The 26,959-nt window shown below is 41.1% G+C and overlaps 1 protein-coding gene across 4 annotated transcripts in view; it reads right to left on the bottom strand.

Moving 5' to 3' along the window:
• The window catches only part of agla (amylo-alpha-1,6-glucosidase and 4-alpha-glucanotransferase a), a 162,255-nt gene that overhangs the window by 5,997 nt on the left and 129,299 nt on the right, over nucleotides 1-26,959 (bottom strand). For all 4 annotated transcript variants that reach the window (XM_088015023.1, XM_088015021.1, XM_088015020.1 and 1 more), the window contains exons 25-29: nucleotides 13,921-14,023; nucleotides 13,712-13,835; nucleotides 12,977-13,078; nucleotides 12,710-12,821; nucleotides 9,150-9,285 (exon numbers count right to left, since the gene is read on the bottom strand). In XM_088015023.1, the coding sequence (XP_087871149.1) occupies nucleotides 9,150-9,285; nucleotides 12,710-12,821; nucleotides 12,977-13,078; nucleotides 13,712-13,835; nucleotides 13,921-14,023 (577 nt within the window). The remainder of the gene's footprint in view (nucleotides 1-9,149; nucleotides 9,286-12,709; nucleotides 12,822-12,976; nucleotides 13,079-13,711; nucleotides 13,836-13,920; nucleotides 14,024-26,959) is intronic.

The raw sequence follows: 26,959 nt of genomic DNA, 5'->3' as shown, positions 1-26,959 counted from the left end.
CACGGTGATGCAGATACAGACAACGCTCTCCACCACACAGTAATAGAAGCCCCTCAGGACTGAGTTTCCAAGTCCAGCTTTCCACAGCTCTTCTGGACTTCTGACCTGTTGAGCACTTCGGGACCCGGAGAATAATGGCAGTCTTTAAGAAGGTGGGGACAGAAGCCAGTATCAAACCAACACCTCAAGCAGCTGATGTACACAGTCCCTCGTTATCCACCTTGTGATGTTGCCGGGGCATGCAGTCTTACGAGGGTTCATTTCCTGGAGGGTCTTCCTCAAATCTGCTGTGGTCATACAGAGGGGCATGTCACCAGGTGGTGGTATTAGTCTGGTGCTGAGGGGGATGTTAGGCTCCTCAAAGTGGGCACAGAACTTATTTAGTGCATCTGGCAATGAGGGGTCCCTTACTAACATGCTGGGAAAACTGGGCAGCATCCGTCAGTTTCACGCAATTAAAGTCCCCTTCAACCACGAAAAACACCTCTGAGTGCTTTATCTGCAGTGAGCTAATGGTGTCGTACAGCTTCTTCCATGTCTCATTAGTATAAGCACCCAGTGGGACAATTTGTGATGAGTATTGCAGTAAACTCCCAACGCAGATAGTACGACTGACATTTCACTGTCATAAGTTCTATCGCCTCAGAGCAGCAGCCTTTTCCACAGTTCGTAAACCAACCTTCATACAGAGTCCTCCGTATGTACTGTGGTCGCGATCCGCTTGGAATTACTGAAGACGGTTGATCTGGAAAGCTGAGTCGGCATGTTGCTGGTAAACCAAGTTTTCATTAGGGTTAATTATAAGAGACAAACTATAGCTCGTCTACTCTACATAACAGAAAGCTGGAAGAAAAATTAAAAAATAATGCCAGAGAGGTTCGGACTGGGATGAGAAAGATCACAGGACTGAAGAGGAAAGCTAATGGCCCTGCAGGGGGAGGATCTCAGATGGGCAAATGAGTTGAACCAGTTTTTTAACCGGTTTGACTCCCCCAGTTCCTAGTGGCAGTCTCTTTTGCCACACATTGTCTGCTTGTCGTTTTATGGTTACTGCTAACCAGGTGAAAAAAGAGCTGGAGAAACTTCACCCTGGGAAATCCCCTGGTCCAGGCAACATCAGCCTGAAGGTTCCAAAGACATGTTCTAGTCAATTAAGTGGAGCCCTGCAGTACCTCTTTAACTTGAGCCTGAAGCTCCATAGAGTGCCAGAACTGTGGAAAACATTGTGCTTGGTCCCAGTACCAAAAAGATACTTCCAAAAACACTGAACGACTATATACCCATAGCTCTGGCCTCTCACATTAAGAAGGTTATGGAGAGGCTGGTTCTGGTACATCTGAGGTGATATAAAAATATTATATTTGTTCTTTGATAATGTCTTATATACTCTTTATGTAACGCAAAACCTACCTTCATAAAATGTGTTATATAACCTGATCATGCTCTGAGGTCATGATAGGTATTGTTGTACACGACTTGAGCGCGTGGACAGTGGCTGGGTCATGTCGTAAGAGGTCATTCTGACCTGATTCGAACAATGGCTGGAATAAGTGGTCAGATATGAAACGGGAAATGGCCGCACTATTCTTGGAGAACCTGCCTGGGAGGGAGGAAGTGGCCATTCTTCACTCTCACGCAAGGATGCTTGTTAAAGAGTATAAAATCGGGGTAGTCCCTCGTCTTGGCAGAGTCTACCGTGGGTCGCGTACGGACGCCCAGCACGTGATTGCTACTCTGCCTGGATCGACGGCTCTCCGATCCATGTGTCAAGGTAAGAACGAGAGATATATTAGAGGACAAAAATATATAGCATCACGTATCAGTGTGTGAATGATTGCTTTGCTGTGCAGCATTGCTTTGCTGTAATATATGGGGAATAAAAGACATTTATTCTAGCAGACCAGCGTGTTGACTCATTCTTGTTGCCGATCACCTCCGATCCTGTCTAAAATTTCACAAAACATGAGGTCACAGGTGGATGCAGTCCAATACCCTCTCCAGTTTGCATACCATTAATGGTATGCAAACTGGTTTGCATACCATTAATGGTTTGCATACCATTAATGGTTTGCATACCATTAATGATATGCAAACTGCAGCAATTATATACCTGCTGCAGAGGGCCTATTCCTCCCTTGACACCATTGTCCACATCCTTTTCTTTGCCTTTCTATCAGCCTTCAACACCATGCAGTACACAAGATTACTACGCAAGAAGCTGGCTAAAATGGACGTAGATGCATCACTCATCACCTGGCTCATCGACTATCTGATAGCCAGCCCTCAATATGTGAGATTACAGAGATGCAAGTCAGACCGTCTAATATGTAACATTGGAGAAGGGAACTGTGCTGACTCCCTTTCTATTCACCACCTACATTGCGGACTTTAAGTACTATTCCAAATTGTACCATCTGCAAAAGTACTTAGGTGACACGGCTGTCGTGGGGTGTGTGGAAGGGGGACAGGAGGTGGAGCACAGGACATTGGTGGACAATTTTGTGACGTGGTGCGGAGGGAACCAACTCCTGCTTAATGTGAACAAGACCTAGAAAATGGTTGTCAGTTTCTGAAGAAAGAAATCACATTTGGTCCCAATCTCCATCTCAGGGGTAGATGTGGAGTAGGCTCGATCTTACAACCTTGGTATTACCTTAGACTGGAAGCTACAGTGGACTACAAACACTGATGTGCTGTACAAAAAGGCCATGAGCAGACTATTTTTTACAGAAACTCAGGTCCTTTAACATCTGCAGTAGGATGCTCTTCATGTTCTATTAGTCATCAGTGGCTAGTTCCATCTTCAGTGCAGTGGTGTGCTGGGGTGCTGCAATGAAGGTGAAAAACTTAAACAGACTCAACAAACTAATAAGAAAGGTTGAGTCAGTTGTGGGGATCAAGCTGGTTCCACTGGAAGAGGTGATGAGAGACAGAATGCTGAAGATCATCAGAGCTGTCAAGGATAATGCCTTTCATCCCCTCTACAGCATGGTGGACAGCCTAAGGAGCAGACATAGCCAAAGATTACTGCAGCCCAGATGTTCTAAAGAACGCTACAGCAAGTCTTTTCTGCCCGAGGCTATCAGACTTTATAATACATACATAGTCTCTAGAGCTGTGCATTTTAAACGTTGAATATACAGTATATTTAGTAATGCACTAAGCAATATGTGCTTGTCCTTACAACTATTATGGCCAGTGATGGCATAGTTACTTTGAAAAAGTAACTGAATTACTGATTACTCCTTGAAAAAGTAACTTAGTTAGATTACTGATTACTTGATTTGGAAAGTAACTAAGTTACATTAAAAGTAACTTTTTTAGTTACCTTCTGTCATGATGGTGGTTTGTTGTGGTGAGGATAAGGATGCAGGTAGACCCAGGATGAAGTGAAAATGATGAATTTAATGATTTCCAAGGTACAGAACAACGGGGAACAGCACGAAGAAACAGGCATCACACAACATACGACAAGGATCCGACAAGAGACAAGGACAACAGGTGGGTTTAAATACACACGGGGTAATCAAGGGGATGAGACACACCTGGTAAACAATCAACGGGGAGGACAGGACAGAGACTTACAGGAAAACGGGACTGAACACAGAAAATCTCAAAAATAAACACACAGAAACACGGATCATGACACCTTCAGCAGTCAGTTACATTGATCTTTGCCAATACTTAATTGCAAGTTATCTTATAAAAGTAACATCAACAATGTGTCTCCACTTACATGGTTGAACTGAAGTCATCTGTGCATGTTTTCGTGTGTTCCAGTATTGCCTGGAAAACTATAAATAGGATTTTAGCTCCCCCCACAAAATGTGCATCTCCCTCTTCCCTCCATTGTTTATGTTTCTGTCGCTGCTGATATTGTCACATAGAAATGGCGGTTACTCCCCAAGACGTGTAGAGGAAATAAAATTAAATTACAAAAAAAAAAAAAAATACAGTCATGGCCAAAGGTTTTGAGAATGACACAAATATTATATTTTCACATGATCTGCTGCCCTCTGGTTTTCATGTGTGTATGTCAGATGTTTTTATCACATACAGAAATACAATTGCAATCATATTATGAGTAACAAAAGCTTTTATTGAGAGTTAGAATGAGTTAATGCAGCAAGTCAATATTTGCAGTGTTGACCCCTCTTCTTCAGGACCCCTGCAATTCTCCCTACCATGCTCTTAATCAACTTTTGGACCAAATCCTGACTGATAAGCAGTCCATTCTTGCACAATCAATGCTTGCATTTTGTCAGAATTCCTAGGTTTTTGTTTGTCCACCCGTCTCTTGATGATGGACCACAGGTTTTCAATGGGATTAAGATCTGGGGAGTTTCCAGGCCGTGGACCCAAAATCTCTATGTTTTGTTCCCTAAGCCAGTTAGTTATCTATCACCTTTGCTTTATGGCAAGGTGCTCCATCATATTGGAAAAGGCATTGTTCATAACCAAACTGCTCTTGGACGGTTGGGAGAAGTTGCTCTCGGAGGACATTCTGGTACCCAGTGGTGGGAAGTAACAAAGTACGAGTACTTCGTTACAGTACTTAAGTACAGTTTTCGTGTATCTGTACTTTACTTAAGTAGATTTAATAATGGATACTTTCTACTTTTACTCCACTACATTTTACAGTAAGTATCTGTACTTTCTACTTCACTACATTTCTACAAAACCGTCGCGTTACTCGTTACATCCACGTCGCATTGAGCTTTTTTTCCGTTAAAATGTGAAGTACAGGGACTTAAGGTGGCGCCGTAAAATCCAAGCAATAACGTGACTTACTGTCTGTTGTCACCCATCGCCTCCACCTTTACTCTCATGCGGAGCTCCAGACATGCGCAGTGGTGGATATTCGTCTAATCGTCAGTAATATAATAGAGCTGCCTTAACGATTACTGTGTTTCAGGTTGCTTTTTTTGTTTTTTTTTAACTCAGCTGAGAATATAACTGTCATATGGTGTTGTGGTTGGTGGTGAGGAGAGACGCTGAGACCCAGGTTATGGTGAAGATGATGAAGATTTAATGATGATGCTCAACAAACAGTCCAAGGCAGGCAGCACGGCAGAAACAAGCACGCAGCTAAATACCGGTAGCAACTGTCAAACAGGACTATACGGGAACAAACTCAAACCAGGACTTAGCAGTTCTACTGGCAAGTGAAGCAACATCAGACATTGACAAACGACGATAGACAAGGACCCGACGAGGAACACAGACAACAGGTGGGTATAAATACACACGGGGTAATAAAGGGAATGAGACACACCTGGGGAGCAATCAACGGGGAGGACAGGACAGAGACTCACAGGAACACAGGACTGAACACAGAGAAACTCAAAAATAAACACACAGAAACACGGAACCTAACAATAACAGTGAAAAGTTGACTCAAAATAAGCATGAATGTTGTCATTTCAGTTATTTCTGTTCTGACCAACAGCATAATTAAGACTGAGTGGACTGCTGATGTGGGCTTTATCTATGCCGCGCTCCAGCTATCAAACATGCCACTGTCCCAGATGGTAAAATTTTCTCTGAACCCCCTCCGGCGCATTTTCAAAACAGGATAATTGTGTTTTTCTGCTTTTACAATTCAGAATTTTTCCAACTTGTCTGCAGGTGGTGAAATCTAAATGCAATTACTTGGAGAGTGAATGGGAATAGTCTTGACTCAGGTAATGCATCAACATCAAGGGGGACTGATATCTGGCGGGGACTTTGTCCAACTTTTAGCGTCACTTGGAAGGAAAGCTTAAAGAAAGGTAAGATCTGTGGATGTAATGCTAGCAAAGGTAGCTGTACAGAGACACATGTTGCATCTGCGATGAAAAAAAGTTGTCACTCATGCCATTGTGTGTTGACTGAGGTGTCACATATATGGGACAACGCTGTGACCAAAGTGCAATATAGTAATATGACATTCAGGAACAATCTGATTCTTCTGGACGGATCTTTACTAAGGTTGATAGGACTGAAGCCTCACCGAGAGCCGTTCTTTGTTCTTGTGTACACTGCAGTAGCTAACACATACACACGTTTATTTAATAGCCGAATAAGTAAAAGTTGAATGAACACAGAGCATGCTCATTGCTTGATTTTGTCTCCTGTCATGGTGGCAAACATCGCAGTGGGAGGGAGGGTGAGAATAGTCACGGTGCTCCTTCTGCTTGGTTTCTTGTTGCGCCGTTGGACAGTGTTCATAGTTAAACGTTATTTACCGTTAATTGCGATGTTTCAGTTGTGGTTTCTGACATGGGAAATATGGGAAACAGTCCAGGGTGTTATTTTTCTAGGGATAGCAGGAGACCTCTGCGGATTGTAGCACAGCGATGAAAGCAAAACAGAATGAAATGAGTTTTAATTGATACTGGTTAAATAAATTTCAGCTCTAAGTATTTAACATCTAGGTGTTTTTATGGAAATGTGAATCTTTCAGATCAATCTGAGAACCAATTTTGATAGGTAAACTTAATTTTATTGTGTCATGTAGCGCAGAGCACTGGTCTTGGTCTCTATGGTCTTGACTACAACTCTGCTACATGGCTCCTTGGTTGCATGTTCTCCCTTAACCACCTTCTTTCCATCCCCTTTCTGTTGGATTTCTTTCTAAATAAATGTTACTAATGAAGTTCATGCTATGTTAGGACAGGAGACAAGATGTTTCCATCCCTGAAATTATGATTCATAGAATCACATATCTAAGTATAAACTGTTACAGAGAATAAACACAATAAGAACTTGTTTAATCTGTGGCATTGTTCATTAAAATGGCACATTTCTTATGTATTAAAATTAAATACGATCAGTTCACTTAATGATATTAGCGATTAGGTTATGTATTCAGCAAGTACTTTTACTTTTAATACTTAAGTATTTTTAAAAGAAAGTACTTTTTTACTTTTACTTAAGTACATTTTTTGAGTACTTTCTCCACCACTGCTGGTACCATTCTTTATTCATGGCTGTGTTTTTAGGCAAGACAGTGAGAGAGCCGACTCCCTTGGCTGAGAAGCAACCCCACAAATGAATGGTTTCAGGATGCTTTGCAGTTGGCATGAGACAAGACTGGTGGTAGCGCTCACCTCGTGTTCTCCGAACAAGCTGTTTTCCAGATGTCCCAAACAATCGGAAAGGGGATTCATCAGAGAAAATTACTTTACCCCAGTCCTCAGCAGTCCACTCCCTGTACCTTTTGCAGAATATCAGTCTGTCCCTGATGTTTTTCCTGGAGATAAGTGGCTTCTTTGCTGCCCTTCTTGGACCAGGCCTTGCTCCAAGAGTCTCCGCCTCACAGTGCGTGCAGATGCACTCACACCTGCCTGCTGCCATTCCTGAGCAAGCTCTGCACTGCTGGTAGCCTGATCCCACAGCTGAAACACTTTTAAGAGACAGTCCTGGCGCTTGCTGGTCTTTCTTGGGCGCCCTGGAGCCTTTTTGGTAAAAATGGAACCTCTCTCCTTGAAGTTATTGATAATGTGATTGTTGACTGAGGTGCAATCTTTCTACCTGCGATACTCTTCCCTGTTAGGCCATTTTTGTGCAGTGCAATGATGACTGCACGTGTTTCTTTAGAGATAACCATGGTTCACAGAAGAGAAACAATGATGCCAAGCACCAGCCTCTTTTTAAAGTGTCCAGTGGTGTCATTCTTACTTAATCATGACAGATTGATCTCCAGCCCCGTCCTCATCAACACCCACACCTGTGTTAATGGAGCAATCACTGAAACGATGTTAGCTGGTCCTTTTAAGGCAGGGCTGCAATGAAGTTGAAATGAGTTTTGGGGGATAAAGTTCATTGTCTGGGCGAATATTGACTTTGCAATTAATTGCTGTTAAGCTGATCACTCTTTATAACATTCTGGAGTATATGCAAATTGCAACTGAAGCAGTAGACTTTGTAAATATTAACATTTGAATCATTCTCAAAACTTTTGGCCATGACTGTAGTGACGCACAGTAACGTAAAGTGATTTCAATAAGTAACTGAATTTGACTACTGGATTTGAAATAGCAATGCGCTCCTTACTGAAAAAAGTGGTCCAACGTCAGTAACGGGTAACTTGTATTGTATTGTGTACAACAGACTGGAGACCTGTCCAGGGTGTAAACCGCCTCTCGCCCTAAATGTTCACTGGAGATAGGCACCAGCACCCCTCTCGACCCTACTATGGACAAGGGTGTACAGAAAATGAATGGATGGGTGGGTAGGTGGGTGGATGGATGGATGGAGTACAATAAAGCATTATTATTATTATTATTATTCTTACATGGTGTCAGAAGTGACTCAGACAGCTACATCACCTTGTGAAAAGTAGCAAAGATATGGCAAAGTTTAACCTGCCGGAGAACTTTTCCTTTGAAAAGCTGACAAGATGAACTGATTGGAAACGGAGGTTTGAATGCTACAGAATAGCCACGAAACTGGATAAAGATGACAGACCAGTGCATTTGAGCTGCCTGATTTATGCTATGGGCAATGAAGCAGAGAGGATTTATCACTCTTTCACTTTGCTCAAGAGGAGAACCATGATGATTTTCTATTGTTATGGGAAAGTTTAATAAAGATTTCTTCCCCTGCAGAGATATAATCCATGAGAGAGTCTGTTTTCAGGAGAAAAGAGAGGAGAATATCCAAGACCTCATTGTTGTCGGGACACGGGATAAAGAACTCTCCCGCCATCAGCGAGTCTGTCTTTGGCTCAAATGACCGTTAGACAATGTAAACAGGTGAATGCTCAGGTGAGCCAACAGGGCGACAAGGAGAGATCAGTGGAGGAGGTCCACCATAAGAATAGATGCATGCATTGGAAACCACAACACAGTAAGCAGCAAGGAAATAAAAAAGGAGGAAATGAAAACAAATGTGCAAATCTGGAAAAGCACACCATTCTAGAAATATGTGCCCTGCAAAGAAAACTGTGTGTCACAACTGCCATAAAATGAGACACTGGGCCAGGATATGTCTGAACAGAAAATCAGTAAATGACGTAACAGGGACTAAAGACAACACAGGTGAACACTGTTTGAATCACCGGCTTTTTGTTGATAATTTCAAAGGCTCTTAGGTTCAAATGGAACCTATCAGAAATCAGACAAATGAGCTCTATGTGACTTAAGACATGCATCTGGATGAAGTACCTAGGAGTTGCAGGCATCCCCTTATTCCTCGCTCTGTCACTCTCTCCCATCTTATCCATCCAAGTGCCACAGTTGAAGCGGTTTCCTCCGGTAACAAAACCTGTTGCTGGGTCCACTTTAACAACCACATTGAACCCTTAAAAGGACAGAAAGCTGCAGTTAATTTCTGTCAAATTACAACAGATCTTCAACAGATTTCAAGGCACTCAGCACTCAAACAGTCCAATTCATATGCAGGTAACTGCAATCCAACAAATACAATATTAAATCAATTAACTTCTAACCAATTCACTTATGTAAACATACAAGTGAAAGTTGATACTAAGTACATAAAAAATAATCATATCCATAGTGCTAGTTAAGAGTTTGCAGTGGTGGGCACACTTCTGCTAATCCGCTAGTGTGCGGATAGTGGAGCTAATTATTTTGTTAACCCAAACTTGTCATTTTATTGTATAACTTAACAGAGGTTACAGTGGTGATCGATAGCAGCCGTCAATCATTATGACTGGCAGTCTTCAGTGTAATCACGGATTTACAGCAAATACTTTTTACAACGTAACAAGATTAATGTTCATATACTTCATAGGTAAATGTGATTAGACAGATATAAAATATTGCATTATGGGGAAAGCATGTGTCTAACCATTACTAACCATGAACACAATTCTGCACCATCATGTAGCAGAACATGTAGGGAGAAAAATTAGTTTGCATCTGGTCTTTTGTACGTTTTAGTGCTTCTCCTGTAAAAGGGAAACACTGTTTATGATATAGTGAAATAAATCATGTGGTGTGAATTCAGATAAACTCAGCAGTTTGATCAACACATCAGGAGGCAGAGGTATGATTTGGTTTCTAAGCTAGCCATTTCAAACCTTTGTAAATCCCACTATCTATGAGCACCAACCAGGTGTGTTACATTCACAGACAAATTAGTTCAACTCGAACAAATAGATGCCAATTTGCCATGGCTAAACTGGCAAAAACAACTTGGGAAAACAATTGTCCATCATGGTGCCTCAAATTGTGAAGTAGTTGGAAAGGGTCAATTCTCTCTTCTTTTTTTTAAAAGAAACTTTATTGAGCAAGAGGCAAGTACACATGAACAAGGTACACATAAAAACACTTATCACTGATAGTCATTCCCAGGGGTGCCGCCAGGAATCTTGGGCCCCCTGACAAAAAATTTGTTGGGCTCCCCCACGCAGCTACTGCTACAATTTTTTGAGTCTCTTTGACCCATAAAAACTTCACAATTTTAAAGCAAGCATCTGCCTTGCTTTCTTTGGTTCAATACTGATAATTAGTACAATATTTACTGCTCATGAGTTTAATATCCAACAGTCCACATCCAGTATGCAAGTACGTTGCTTAATTTTTTTCTATTAGTTTTAGATTACTGAAATGTCTCTCCCCATTGCTGGGGAGTCAAAAGCAACAGTCAAAAGCAACATGCAACTACACATAAAACAATCCAAACTTCTTAAAAATGCTATGTAGTTGCATTTTATTCAAGCTGCAATATATATAACTTTAATAAAAATATGTTTTCTCCATATTAGTCAAAACTGTCACAATGTTGTAGCAGTTTGTTATGAGACAGATAATCTGTGAAAACAATCAATCTCCTCCACCTCCTTTCTGCACTATTATTACTGGTTAAAGTAATGCACTGTTCTGACCAAAACAACCAATCAGAACTAGTAGGATGCTCTTAGCACTGTCAATCAACTTCATTCACTCACTGCTAAATGAGCTAATGGTGGAGAAGCAACTTATCATTACAAGAAACCGTTTATCTGCCATCATTAGTAGCTATGCTAACTAAAATGAGCATTCACAATTTGAATCTGCACAGCTCTGTACTATGCTAGCTGCAGCACGGCACAAATCGAGGGGGAGGAAGGATGAGCAGCACCACATGAGATTGTGATTGATAGCACTAAAACTCTCCTGCCACAGACTGGTTGTTTCTAGCACTGGGAGAAGGCAGAGGAAATAGATTTTTCACAGATTACCTCTCATACCATACTGTCACAACATAATGACAGTTTTAAAAAAATATGTGAAAAAAATATTTATATAAAAGTTACATACTGCAGCTTTAATTTAACTCAGGAGAGAACGGGTCAGGAGGGACGTGGGTTAGAGCTGCTGCTGACTGACTCATCTGTTGTTAAGACCACTTAACAACAGATGAAAAAAAGGTACAAGGGAAAAGTTAAATATATGAACATGTTGATAATTTTTGTCCTTAATTAAATGCTAGTGAAAAGGAGGCAAACAGTAGTCTGTAGCTAAGCTAACTATGCTAAATGGTTGATAATCTCACACAGTCTACCCACCTCTCGGAGAAAACCTGGGTATAAATTAATAGTCTTGTCTTTTTCTCTCTCTCCCTCTCTCTTTTTTTTTTTTTTGAAAACCTGATTTTATAACTCTAGACCATGGCCTCGGACTTGGAAGCACTTATCCCCATCCTGACCACTTCACACTTGACTGCTAACTGCAGATCACGACCTGATGAAGCCAACAGGACCACATCATCTGCAAAAAGCAGAGGTGCAATCCTAAGGCCACCAAAACGGATCCCCTCAACACCTCAGCTGTGCCTAGAAATTCTGTCCATGAAAGTAATGAACAATCAGTGACAGAGGGCAGTCCTGGCGGAGTCCAACTCTCACTGGAAACAAACTCGACTTACTGCCGGCAATGAGGACCAGACTCTGACACTGGTCATACAGGGACCTGACAACCTGTATCAAAGGGCCCAGTACCCCATACTCCCGGAGAATCCCCCACAGGGCTCCCAGATGGACATGGTCGAACACCTTCTCCAAGTCTACAAAACACATGTAGACCGGTTGGGTGAAATCCCACGCACCCTCCAGGACCATGTTGAGGGTGTAGAGATGGTCCAGTGTTCCACGACAAGGACAAAAACCACACTGCTCTTCCTGAATCCGAGGTTTGACTATCCGATGGAACCTCCTCTCCAGGACCCCTTAATAGACCTTACCAGGGAGGCTTAAGAGTGTGACCCCCCTGTAATTGGAGCACACCCTCTGGTCCCCCTTTATGAACAGGGGGACCACCATCCCAGTCTGCCATTCCAGGGTAACTGCCCCTGATGTCCATGCAATATTGCAGAGTCGCGTCAGCCAACACAACCCTACAACATCCAGAGCCTTAAGGAACCCAGGACGAATCTCATCCACCCCCTGGCCCTGTCACTGATGAGCTTTTTAACCACCTCAGCGACCTCATCCCCAGAGATTGGAGAGCCCGACCCAGAGTCCCCAGGCTCAGTTTCCTCAATGGAAGGTATGTTGGTGGGATTGAGGAGGTCTTCAAAGTACTCTGCCCACCGGCTCGCAACATCCTGAGTCGAAGACAGCAGCACACCATCCCCACTATAAACAGTGTTGGTGCTGCACTGCTTCCCCCTCCTGAGATGCCGGATGGTGGACCAGAATCTCTTCGAAGCCGTGCGGATGTCAAACAAAACTGCTTTATTGTAGTAAATGATCTCTTTAGTCTTACTGCTCTTACATTACCTTCATCTCTCATGTTCCTGTCTATCTTGGGTCCAGCATTTCTCTCTCTGAAAGAAATACCCTCCAGATGGCGCTGCAGTGCCTCCTGGATGACATCATACAATGGCTGCTCCTGCACAGGCACAAACTCAAATATATGATTTTTCATACCTGAATCTAAACATCATGTGCGACTGCAATGTATAAAACCACTAGTGGAGGTAAAACAGTGACAGCCATCAAGGAGACCAGAATTAGAACAAAAAATTTTTCACTGTGTGTACATACCACCTCCCCTGGTTTGCAGGGCTCACAGTCATCTGTGGGGTACATGCGGGTGACAGGGCAACGCAGAATTTCATGTCCCTCAGGAACGAGATTGGTATAGTCCTTCAGAAAAACAGACAGCCAACTTAAAAAAAATATATTCTTGAGCAGGGGTGCCCAAGTCCAGTCCTCGAGAGCTACCATCCTGCAAGTTTTAGAAGTATCCTTACTCCAACAGACCAGGATCAGCTCTACAGAGGCCTGATAACGAGCCATTCATTTGATTGAATGTTGAAGCAGAGTGCATCTGAAAGTTGCAGGATGGTAGCTCTCGAGGACTGGACTTGGGCACCCCTGTTCTTGAGCATTCACTTTATTAACACTCAAATTAAAGTTATTTACCACATTTACTCGCAGAGTATAGAAATCCTATGAAAGTGTGTTTAGGAGTTTTTTTGTTTCAATACTTACTGACAAAAACCTTGTGTTATAAAATGATGTCTGAAGCAATTGTTTCACAGAATCATCACTTTTTTATTTTTTCCTACTCCTTTTTGAGTATGTTAAGATTATTGTGGTACAAAAACATGTCTTTTGCATTCCTTGTTCATGTTTTATTTTATACTGCTATAACGTGCAAAATAAATAAATCACCTTTGTTTCTTGATTTATGAAGACAGAAGCATAGACCTTTGAGCATTTTGGATTAAAAATGTTTGAGAGGTTCAGTAAATTGGATCATCACATATCATGTACCTGAATGCACTGTAGCCACCACCACACAGCATCCCTGCAGTTGTATCTGGCATTGCGACCCTCTCCCAGCAAGTTGGGGATCAAACCGTGACGCAGGGTTCCAGCAAAAGCCAGGATGATGTTGCTAGGATGATGTCCAAGACAAAATTGTTTGCTATGATGTTCAGTTGAATGACTCCTATATAAATTAGTCCAGATTACACACATACCGTGCCTCAGTGTGTCTCCCTGTTATAAGCATAAGTCCTCTGAGAGCGATGAAAGTATCTCTACCCCAACAACGGAAAATCCCAGCAGAAAAATGAGGAAGACCTAAAAAAATACCAGGTATGTAAAACTTAAAAAAACATTACATTATTTTATTGGTTTAATTGTACACTCTGACTTTAAAATTGGAATACAGCTAAAACAAAGACAAAATAATTCCTTCTGACTATAAGTATGCTTTTTATCCAGCCCTGGTTCCAAAGGAGTTTAGCAGGGGGGCATTGGTTTATCTTGGGGTGGGAGGTGGTCATTTAAGTGACTTTGGTTGGCATGGTTGTTGGTGCCAGACGGGCTGATCTGAGCATTTCAGAAAATGCTGATCTGCTGAGATTTTCATGCATAACCATCTCTATGGTTTACAGAGAATGGTCACAAAAAGAGAAAATATCCAGTGAGCGGCAGTTCTGTGGGTACAAATGCCTTGTTGATGTCAGAGATCAGAGGAGAGTGGCCAAACTGTCAGGCGTGGCAGGTGAACTGAATGAGTGCTTAACACAGCATGGACAGGACATGAATCATAACAAAAAAATGGTTGGCAGGTGATATTGTATTGTTGAAAGGAGTCGCTGACTGTATGTTTCAAATGTACAAGATTCAGATGGAACATGACATCTTCTACCCAATGCTTATGAGACGGAGGAACTTGGAAATTAGTCCACCATCCTCTTTCCATCTCTCTAACAATAGTTCTAATCCTCGGGATGTTTTTATTCCAGATGAACACAGATATGTGTTTGTTTAATTCTTTGAAGAACTTCTTAGGAATAAAGACTGGTATGGTTTGAAACAGATATAAGATATATATTCTTCCTACAAGAGACTGAGGGAGCTTTTGACCACTTCTCCATGTCTAATTTAGCTTTATTCAGTGCCTTAGTTAAATTTTTGTTAAACAAGCAATTGTAGTCAAATGTTACACAGACGCCCAAATAATAAAAACTATTTTTACTGACTGTATAGGGGAAACTATGGAAGGTCATTTGCTGTGCTTTTTCGTTTATTGGGAATATAACACTTTTTGATAGATTCAATCTATACCCAGATCCCTGCCCAAATTTTTCAATTTGGTTTAGAGCAATAGGTATTGTGGTACTGTGTTTAGACAGAAAAAGGAGGAGGTTATCAGAATAAGGTAAGGTAATTTTATTTATATAGCACATTTTCAGCAACAAGGTAATTCAAAGTGCTTTACATGAGTTAAAAGGAAATGCAAACAAAATAACAAACCAAAAGAAAGAAAAAAAGAGGACAGAAAACTAATCTAATGTTGTTCTAAAGTATGTAAACTAAGTGTTCCTGTGCAGGGTTGCTAAGTATCTAGTACCATTTCTAAATAATGAGTACCCTATAGTTTCTGATAAAATAAGCTAAAGAGTGACTAATCTAATTCCTTTTCTGGGTTAAAGTGACTACTCCACAATTCTAACTTTATTCTATATCCTTTTCTGGGTTAAAAGTAATATAAACTAAGCAGTGACTGTTCCTGTTAAGTATTTCTGGATTCCAAGTTTGTAGTTATTAGGCCCGAGCAGCTAAGCGCTGCGAAGGCCTATTGTAATCGCGCTGTTTATTATTTTTCCCGTGCCAAATAAATTGGCTTTTTGGGGGCTTTATCACATTCAAAAACTCACCAAACTTGGCGGGGGCATAGAGTCCGGTGAAAAATTACGTATTTTATGGTCGTTGCAAAAATCGCAAAAGAAACGGCTCAAGGGCGCCACCTAGCAACTTTCAAAAGACCGTTTCCTATTCCCTTGCTTCATCGTAGAGACTTGAAATTTGGCACACTTGTAGAGCTCCCCAAGACACTCAGAATTTACAATTAATGTCATAGTGCAAGTATAACAGAATGTCGGCCATTTTGAATTGAAGTTCCGATTTTGGACGTTTACAGGGTTCGCATTTTTTCGAACTTGTCCTAGGGATTTCGATCGATCGGCTTCAAACTCGGTCAGATCGTTCATAAGGCATGGCCAATCCAAAGTTATCAAAGGTTTGCGTTTTCGACCTTCCTGAAGGGGGGTTACCTGGGGTCAAAGTTCATGGATTCGCCACGAAACACAAAACGGTTATAACTTTTACAAAAAAACTCACAGAGGCACCAAACTATCAGTGATTGATCATCATCGGGTCCCCTACAATACCCAATGGTAAAATGATGACATCACTTAGGCCACGCCCCCTGAGAACAGGAAGTGTCATGTTTTACTGTGAACGGTCGCTATCTGACCCCTTTGACCTAATCAACATGAAACTGTGTCCAAAGACAGAAAACATGTTGGTGTGTCGTGGATTACAACCCTGTTTGGTTCGATGGAGCAGGTGGGCATGGCGGCGTGGCGAACTGACCTGTAACGCCGTGTCCATACGTTTGGCTGCAGATTCCACAATTTTGAGCCCAGCTGCACCAAACTTGACATGAGTGATCCTGGTGGGATGCCTGACGATCCTATGTCGTCATAGTCTGACGTCATCTAAGCCCCTCCCCCTCAGAACAGGAAGTGCCTTTTTTTGACTTGTAAAGCTGCATCTATGGCTCTCTCGACCTAATCAAGATGATTCTGTGGTGGATGACAGATAACATGTTGGTCTCACTTGCTTTAAAGCGCCAAGAGTTTTCAGTAGAGGGCGTGGCCGTGGCAGCGCGGCGAAGCAGAGGGAACGCCGCCACCATACGTTTGGCTCTAGATTCCACATCGTTCAGCCCAGCTGCACCAAACTCACTAGGATGCATCCTTATTCATCCCCAAACAGGAATCCATAACAGTCGTTGATGGGCATGGCCTAATTTCTCTACAGCGCCCCCTAGAATTTTTAAAATAATCAGCCCCAAGCCATGCTTTAACCTAGATGTATGAAACTTGGTACACATGTGTAAAATGTCTGGACCTACAAAAAAGTCTCTTGGAGCCATGGTGCAAACCCAACAGGAAGTCGGCCATTTTGGTTAAAAATCCGCCATTTACTGTTTTTCATAGACGTCGGATCTGATCTATCTCCTCCTACAGCTTTCGAGATACAGACTTCAAACTCAGTCAGCAGAGACTTGAGACATTAAAGGTCAGAAGTTATCACAGGAATTTTTGTATGTTAAAGCATGTGGGCGTGGCTAAGTCCCAGACTTTCACTATTCACCATAAATCATTAAAGTGAGATAACATGCACATATGAGGTCACAGCTGCATCAGACTTTCTATGTCTCATTATAGACCGGCCCTCATCACAGTTAGGTGGTCGATTGATGACATCACCTTAGCCCCGCCCACTTCCGACAGGAAGTCACCTGTTTTTTCTACTGTATGTGTTACTTTTACTCTCTAATTCATATGGGTTTAATCCTGTGCAGACTGACATAAAATGAGATGATGATGAACCCTGTAAATGCCTACTGACCCATGGGGGCGTGGCAAAATGGCTGTCCCTCGCCATATGAATACGATCGTCTCTTATTGACACACGCATCATCCGATTTGCACCAGACTTTTTATGAGTGACACTTGTGAACCTCTAAGGAGCCCAATAAATTTTAATTGCAATTTGACCCCACCACGCCCCCTGGGTTAATAAAACAGCTGTATCTCCTTGCTACATGGCCCAATCTGCTGAATATTTTGGGTGCATCGCCAGGTAACGCTGCCAAAAGCATAAAAGCGGATCGCGTGGAGGACGGCGTGCGAGTGTCGGCGGTGGCTGGCGGGAGGCGGTGCTGGAACATCCGCGGTGGCTGTAGGCCTGAGCAGCGCTTGGCTGCGAGGGCCGCTTGAGGCTCCGCGGAGCTTTAATTCTAATTCTAATTCTGATTAAATTTCTGGGCTGTAAAATATTGATCTAAATAGTGCATACTCCACAATTTCTGATATTACTAATAAACTAAAATAATCCTTTTCTGGGTTAAATAGGGAGTACTCCGTTTCTAAAACAAAAAAGAGGAATGGACATAGTAGGGCAGGTGGCAACATTCAGACAAAACAAAGGGGCAAAATAAAGACATGAGTGAAGGTGGTGACGTCAAAGGACCATGAAGGAACGTTACTGAGCAACCTGGCAGAGTCCAATAGAGGTGTTGTTATCAAGGAATGATGTCCTTAGGAGCATTCAGCTTTGGAACTCCATGGATACAGGAGGGGGTGAGGAGGGAAGAATGATGTGTTTACATATCTTCAAGGAGATTAGAAATATGCAGCCCTTCCAAGGCCACATGGGGAAAAGCAATTCAGAAACAGAATGTCTTCGGTCGGGAAGATTATACATTTCAATCTTTCCTAAAGTCTCTCCGATACATCTCAGTTCCCAATCATCCAAATTAGTTTGGTCGTTCCACTGAGCCGAAATTAGCAACTTCTCCAAGATCGATTCCAACTCCTTAGTGAGTTTTAGAGTCCTCCTCTCTGTCCACACCAACAGTCCGAGTGTTCGCTAGTTCGGCCAAGTCCCTCACAAATTTGTCGATAAGCCAGGAATCCACAAGCTCCAAACAGCAGAAATCCTGTTATCATGAATAAATCCAGGGTGAATCCCGCCGGGTGTGTCCCTGCAGGACAAGAGGGCTCTCCTGTGCCCAGAATTCTCGTCAAAAATTTTATCAATTGCATTGAGAGATTGGTTGACCAGATCTATAAATTGTAAAGGGACAATTTGTTTACAATGCCCACCTCTCTGCACACCAGTTAAATTAGCTGAGTTCCTCATCATAATTGCCAGAGGTTCAATGGCGATATCAAACAAAAGGGGGCTCAGGGGACACCCTTGTCGAGTACCATGTGAAAGACGAAGGAAGCTAGAAGCAGGCACGTGCAGAGGGGGGATGGGGCTAGGGGTGCTTGAGCAACTGCCCCTTTTGCTCCTTGCCCCCTAGTGCCCTTTTGGTTAAATTATTTTTATTTTTTTATTTTTAGTATTATTATTTCCTAAACCCTCTTCTGACACATAATAACTAAAATTATTTGTTTTTTGTTGGGGTTTTTTTGTACAACATAATAAGCCGGTCACCTTGTTACCTTTGACCTTTTGCCCATTATGCATGACGCAATTGCCTCTTGCGCAGTGAGATAAGGTGACTCACTGCGCGCGCCTCCTTTCACTCAAACTGGACTCAGGCTGACCTGTATGGATATTTACATAAACCTACTGTGAGGAATTATGGTCCATTGGAGAACTCTAGGTAAGAGTTTAAAACCCGCTGCGTTAGCTCTGGTTGCGCATCTCTATGTGAATAACTTGTAGTGAATTCAGAGGCGTGTTGTGGAGCGGTGAGAATGATTTATCTTTGTGAACGAACAATTATATACGGCGTTTACATCTCAACACGCTGCCCAGCGTGTGGCTCTGTGTCTGTCTTTCCTGTAAAGCTTATGTCTGTGGTCCCGGTTGGCCGGAACGTTAGTGGATAACGAGCAGCGCTAACCTCATCATGCAGCCTGGTGAGGAGCTTTAACGCTCTCCTCGGAGTCACGCATCACGCTGATTTTATACTATTTTATTATTATTTTTCCGGTTACACGATGCATCAAACCATATCAAATGCGTCATCTACTTAGAGTTAATGTGCGCGGCCGCATGGAGATCTGAGATACTCATCCCATAAACTCGACCAACCAGAATAGTTTCTGTGACAATTTAAAAGTCAACAGACACGAAATGGAAGAGCTACTAAAGCCACATTAGCAGCATTGAATTAAATCTCCCATTTGTTGCACATCTCTACGTAGTGCAGCAGATTACCTCATCGTGCAGGGCTGGTCCAAGGCTGTATGAAGCCTGGATCAGAATCTCACTTAGGGGCCCCTTTTGTTGTTAAAAATATCAGCACCTCTAACAGCTTCTGTGTTAGATTTAGTGAAATATGGGAGAAGGGAATAGTTTAATTGGTCACCCTAAAAAGCAATAAGTTATAATCGCAGTTTACTAAATTGGATTTGTAAATTCAAAGATTAAACTCACAGCATTAGATTGTTGCTATGGTAACAAAAGAATCTAACTATGAATATTGTTCTTTGAAGTTTTACAAAGTAAACTTTCCAGCTCCTTAAAATCTTGTATTTAAATGTTAAAGATAGGGCTGTTGTAAACGAATATTTTAGTAATCGAGTAATCTATCGATTATTCTTACGATTAATCGAGTAATCGGATAAAAAAAATTATAAAATGAAATATTGGTAAATCTGGCATAATACCGGTGTTACTATCAGATATCAATATCAGTCCAATTTTTCATATTTGAGCATCCCTAACAGTTGCTTTTTTGTAGTTTAGAAAACTAACCTGTAACAATAATAGCTCACTTTCTAAGTTAACCAGAAGAAAAGTTATAGAAAAATCTGAAATTATATTGAATTTAATAAAGAGGCAGGCTCACAAATATGCTTATAAAAAATGTCTACAATCCAGCTTTTAGTTTATGTATTCATCTTCAGTGAGTTTAATAGATTAATTAAACTCACCTTGCCACCTAACCTGTCACGCTTTGGGTTTGAAAATACGGGAAATGCCGCCTGGAGTGGGAGGAGAGGGCGAATGAACGAACATGGGGTGGAGGGGAGGAAATAGACCAGCGGACTGACGAACCGTTAGACCGGGGGACGAACACGGGGGAAGCAATACGGGATATTTACGACACCTTCACTGGTCACACCCAGAAACTCATCTACCAGCCATGTACGATGCGCTCCGCCACCCGTTTCTTCAGACCGGGATATGAAATTTATTGTGCGGTTCGTCGGTAAAGCTACATTTACACGGTAAGCATCAGCTACTCAGCCGCCCGCCCTGTTCAGGCTATCCGCTCACCTCAGCGCTCTTCCCGCCGTTCGCTTTCAACCAGCAGCCCCGGAGGAGAAATGCTGCCGTACTCCAGGCATCCCCCAGTCATTTTAAGGATGCTTATTGGTTCCCCAAAAACGATAAAAAGTCGGGCATTATCATCAATCAATAAAATCCCCACGGGCCAATCTTGAAGATTGGACTTTATGCCGCTGAGACTTAGCTTTTGTCAACAACTCAGAGGCGGAAGTGAGAGCTCCGCGCAACGCAAATGAAGTCCCGGCCGGAACACGGTGCGCTAACTAATAAAACATAAATTAACGAAGCTTCGAGGCAGGTAAATTTTCCTCGAGGAATTTTAGTAATCGAGGTACTCGAATCATTCGAGGAATCGTTTCAGCCCTAGTTAAAGAATTTAAAATCATTTATCTATGCCTAAACAATTGAATAAAATTTAACAGCATTGATAATCTCAATAAACAAATGTTCCATTTGTATATCTGTGGTCTGTTTTACAATATTTGTGTTTATGGGGCCCCTGAAGCCCTGGGGGCCTGATGGAGCTGCTGACTTAATTTGGATTAAACAGAAGTGCAAATTTGTTGTTTTAATACTAGTTGTGGGTTTAAATAGCATTTCACTGGAGATCTTTTCCCGTAACATATAATTACAAAGTAATATTTTTACATTTCCTGTCAACTTAATATATTTTAATACAAAAACACGGTGGACCGGCGGTGGACCGACTCGACGCCCCGACCACCGGGCTTAGCAAGTTTTCTGGGGGAAACCCTGTACAGACATTAGGCTCTTGTTGTTGTGCTATTAGCTAGCTGCTAGCTAACGACTTTGCTAGCAAAGCAAGATAACTAAAAAGTTTCTTCCCTGTATTGTTATACTGATAGTCATTCTTCAGTACTGCTTATGCAATACGGGGTACATCCCCTGTCCAAAACCTATCATCTCCATAATGGATACATGTCTTCTAATTTCCTTTGCTGCATAATGTACATTGCATTTATTCTAGCGTTAGGTAAATGTATCTTGAAGGAGAATAGCACTTAAATGAAAGTCCAACAAGGATATTCATTTAAAATTAAAAATAATTCACCCTGAATTACCATGATAGATATAATGTATGTAATGAAAGTGTGTCATTAATGAAGGGGAAAAAACTCAACCCAGACTTTAAGTTTAGGGTCTGATTCGTAGAGTATGAAGTTCAATTTTTCCCCAATTATTCAATGAAAAAAAAAAAAACTTGAGTTAAGTAAAATAAAAGTCTAATCAAAACTTTTGGAATTGTAATGATTCCTTTTTTTAAATTAAAAAGTTTTTGTTTAATTTTTTTTTAAATTAAATAACTCATTTTTCTCTCGTGAACTTAAAAAGTTATTTGCCAAACAAACTTTTATTTGCACACATCAGAAATCTTTTGTTGTGATTTTAGGCCAATGATAGAACAGAAAGAAGAAAAAAAAGAAAAAAAATAGCCTCAAAAGGAGACCGCTATTCTTCCAGTTCTCTCAGTGAATCTCCTCACAATCCAAAATGAAGCTTAAGTTGGTTTCCAATTGCAGCTTCCGATTTGGGAAATGGTTAAAGGGTGATTCCACCTAATTTTTCACTCCTTTCAGAACCTTTAATCTATTCTAAGTAAGAAAAACTACAACACCTAAACTCTTCAAACCTGGACTGGATTATTCTGATATAAAAGCAGAATATTTAAAAGCAACTTGGTGATTTGTGATGCCTCCATGTGATTTGTGAAGCTTCAGTAAAGAGCGATTTCAGCCCTTTTTTGTATCTGGACCATACTAGAATTGCTCCGAATCAAAAACTACACCACCAAAGATTTTCAAACCTGAACTAGGTTATCCTGCTCAAATACCAGAGTATTTAAAACCATTTTTGTGATTTGTGAAACCTTTATCTGATTTCTAAAACTTCAATAAAGAGCAATTTTAGCCCCTTTTTTGTTTCTGGACCACACTACAACTGCTCCAGTTATAAAACTACAACTCCTAGAGCAACTTTGGGATGTGGTGGAATGGGAGATTCACTTCATGGGTGTGCAATCTCTGAGGAATGTTTCCAGTATCTTGTTGAATCTATGCCACAAAGTATTAAGGCATTTCTGTAGGAAAAAAAGGGGGTCCAGTCTGGTACTAGCAAGGTGTACCTAATAAAGTGGCCAGCGAGTGTGAGCAAACCTTTATGCAACCTTTCAAATAAAGTAACTATGTTTATTAATACAAAATAAATAAAAAGGATGCAAACAGTGACATGCAGTGTTGTGGTACTCGAGATCGGTCTTGGTCTCGAGTCCGGTCTTAAGACCATTTTCTGTTGGTCTCGGTCTCGTCTCGGACTCGACCGCATTTGGTCTCGGTCTTGTCTCGGTCTCGGGCTCTGAGGACTCGGCATTTTATTTCAAAACCAGTCGAGACCGCAACTGTGAAAATATCACTAAACGTGCAGCATACTGTCCAGTTTATTTGTTAACATCTTTGTTTTCAGTGGATGCAAAACGCACCAATTAAAATCCAAGCAACTACGTGTTTCTCCCCCTCCTCCTCTTCCTCTTCCCCTCCCCACCTTTCACTCACACGCGGCGCTCCAGGACATGCGCAGTGGTTTTCTCTCAGCGGCAGAAAATGTTTGTCTAATTGTCAGTAATATAATAGCGCTGCATAAATAGTAAGAAATGAGATGGCCACAGCTAACTCAGCAGCGCTTCGCTTTCGCAGATGGTGGGGACAACGTCTAACTATTTTCGTCACTTAGAAAAATAGCTCAAAGAAGGTGAGCTCCGTTAACGTGATGTTAGCAAAGCTAGCTGTACAGAGACACATAAGCATTTGTGATGAAAAAAAGTCACTCACTGTCTGAGTTATTGTGCGGAGATGTTGACTGACTTGTCGCATATATAGGACAACGCTATGTCCAAAAGTCTGCAATATAGTGATGTGACATTCAGAAACAGTCGATTCTTCTCCACGGCTCTTTACTTATTAGATAGGACTGGAGTGTCACTGAGAGCCGTTGTTCTATCAGATAGCCATACACTGTCAGAATAGCATACATGCAGTGAGTACCATGCCTGCGCATGCGCATTAAGAAGTCCGACCGTCAGAGGAGTTGTCAGTTCACCATATGCAGCAAGTTATGACGAAAATAAGTCATTAAATTGTTTTCAATTATAACTATATAGATATACTTGTGTTGTCATGGTTTCAAAGTGTATTTAAAGCAGGGTCTGGCTGCAGCTGGAGTCAGCTACAACACATGCCCGTGTAAAACTCACTTAACCGCTAAGTCAGGATGCTGTTAATAACAGATCTACGTCATGATTCTATGTTCCTAGCATACATGCAGTGAGTACCATGCCAGCGCATGCGCCTTAAGAAGTCCGACCGTCAATGGAGTTGTCAGTTCAGCATACGCAACAAGTTATGACAAAAATAAGTCATTAAATTGTTTAGAATATGACATAATATGACAACTAGATAGATATACATGTGCTGTCATGGCTTCAAAGTGTATTTAAAGCAGGTCTGGCTGCAGCTGGATGCCATACAACTGTTAATAACCAAGTGTATGATGATCTACGTCATGATTCTATGTTGCTGATTAAACAAAATCATATGGTAATGACAGCGTATGCGTGTCTGAGCTAAGCATACGACTATCTGACAACGTATGCTGATCTGACAGAACACCGTGAGTTCGTGCTAAGCATATGACAATCTGACCTGACAGAACACCCGTTCTTTGTTTTAGTAATGCTCTGTGTACACTGCATCATTATTTTATTTAATTATGTACGTTGATATTTAAATTAACAAATAACTAAAACACAAGAACGAAAGAGCACGCAGAGCATGCACTCTTTGATTGTTTTTGTTCAACGTGGCAGCTGTAATGTCTGCCATGGTGTCAGACTACCTGGCTTCATGTACTGGGATAGAGAGTGAGAACAGTCACGATGAGCGCTTTCTGTTTGGTTACTTCTTGCTTGTTGCTCCTTGGTCAGTGTTCATAGTTGAGCGTTATTTACCATCAGGGCATTGCCTCAATTGCTATGTTTAATGGTGCAGAGAGTGGTGGTTTCTTATATGAGCAATATGGGCAAATTCCCAGGGTGTTATGTTTTTAGGGATGGCATGAAACCATCACACATTTTAGCACAGAAATGGAATATTTAATATTGGTAAAATGTATTAAGTATTTAATATCTAGGTGTTTTTATGGGAATATGGATCTTTCAGATTATTCTGAGAAGCAATTTCGATCATATTTTACATTTTATTGTGTCATCTAGCACGGGCCGCTGGTCTTGGTCTTGACTCGGTCTCGACTTTCCTCGGTCTTGGTCTTGACTTGGTCTCGGACCCTAAAAGTCTTGGTCTTGTCTCGGTCTCGATACACTCTGGTCTTGGTCTTGTCTTGGTCTCGGGTTAGGTGGTCTTGAACACAACACTGGTGACATGTATAAAATGTTGTGTAATTATGCTCATATTTACATAAATTTTAGCTCAGAAATCTAAGGTTTGCAATCTCTTTCTTTAAATGCAAAATCATTCAAGTAAGAGTAGCAATAACTACTCAAGTACAAGAAGAAAGTACATTGCAGTAAAACTATTCTTTTAAAAGTACCTTTGTCCCAAAAACTTACCGAGTAAGAACTACCCACTATGGAACATAGATAACAATATTAGCCTATTCTTCTTAACAAGCTTAACATGATATATTAGCATTAGATAGTAAGCTTATCATTTAGCTGTCATTACCTGCATCCAGCAGCATCACTCAACTCACTCAATTACTAAATACTTAGAATTACTTAAAATGTGACTTTTTTGAAATACTAATTTCATGCATAGTGTACTTTAGTATTTAAGTAGTACTTAAGCATTACTTAAAGTGTACTAAGCATAATTCAACGTACGTTTTCTGGACAAACTTAAGTAGTACTTAGTGTACTTTAAGTACACTAAGTACTTAAGTAGTGTACTTTTTAAATGGGTGATCCCTCGCTATAAACTGCGGTAAAGCTAGCCGGCTCTTCGAACAGCCAGCCCGCACAAGATATTCACGTGCGCGACAGCTCAAGACATTATGGTACACCCATTTATATGAGGGGCCGTTTAGAACAAAATCTACGTTTTGTCTCACACACTACCAAAAACTCACGCATACTCAAAAAAAACTCACGCACATTCAAAAAATACTCACGCACATTTAAAAAATACTCAGATTGCATATACACACTACTAAAATGTCACACACGCACACAAACGTTATCTATCTCGCACACATACACTACTAACAACTCGCACACATTCACACAAACGTTAACTTTCGCGCACACATACACTGTACTAGCAGCTCGCACATTCACACAAACGTTAACTTTCTCGCACACATACACTGTATGTTTCGATTGTTGACTCACTGTATGTTCTATTACTTAGTATATTTGTGCTTTTAAATATATATAGAACTTTTAACTTTCTTGTAGCTTAAATGTGCTATAGAAATAAATAAATCTGATTGATTGATTAAAAATAGCAAAATTGCTGTAGTACCATCTGTCCACTGGGTGCCAACATACAGGAATTATTAAGAGGTCTAATGCAAACACGGTCAGCCCTACTTTGAACCCGTGCCGTGCCATGCCATGCCGTTCCATTCCTTGCAGTGCGAAAATGGCTTAAGAGATCTTACATCATATTTGAAAATGGATTCGGTAAAGACAGCTTCTGTGTTTTAGTTAAAAAACTGAGAACACCTCATATTCGGAGAGATGTAAAACTGAAGATACCTGCTACATTTAGTACTAAGGACAAATATTGTTTTTGTTGTAGAACCTCTGTCAATGTTTGATATGTTGAGGCATGAATACATTACTTGTTAAAAATAAAAACAAGTTCCACTATTAGGATTTATTTATTTTTTATTCTTTGCCATTTTAACAAAAATAATAAGGGACCAGGGCCGTGCAGAGACCACTAAAGGGGCAGGTGCTCAAAAAAAAAGGGGGGAAAAAAAGGGCACATCTAACCACATTTTAGGACAGAATATTAAACCCACACAGTTTTCAGAGTTTAATAAAACAATGATAAATTACAAAATTTTGTCATTTTGCAAGAAAAGTTAAGAAAAATCTCTATATAGAGCATACAACTATGCATATGTAAGATATTTTATTAGTAATTT

The sequence above is a fragment of the Poecilia mexicana genome, unplaced genomic scaffold, assembly GCF_051168715.1.
Source record: "Poecilia mexicana isolate PSO_F unplaced genomic scaffold, ASM5116871v1 scaffold_17, whole genome shotgun sequence".
NCBI classification, from domain to species: Eukaryota; Metazoa; Chordata; class Actinopteri; order Cyprinodontiformes; family Poeciliidae; genus Poecilia; species Poecilia mexicana.
This window is presented reverse-complemented; position numbering and strand designations above follow the sequence as displayed.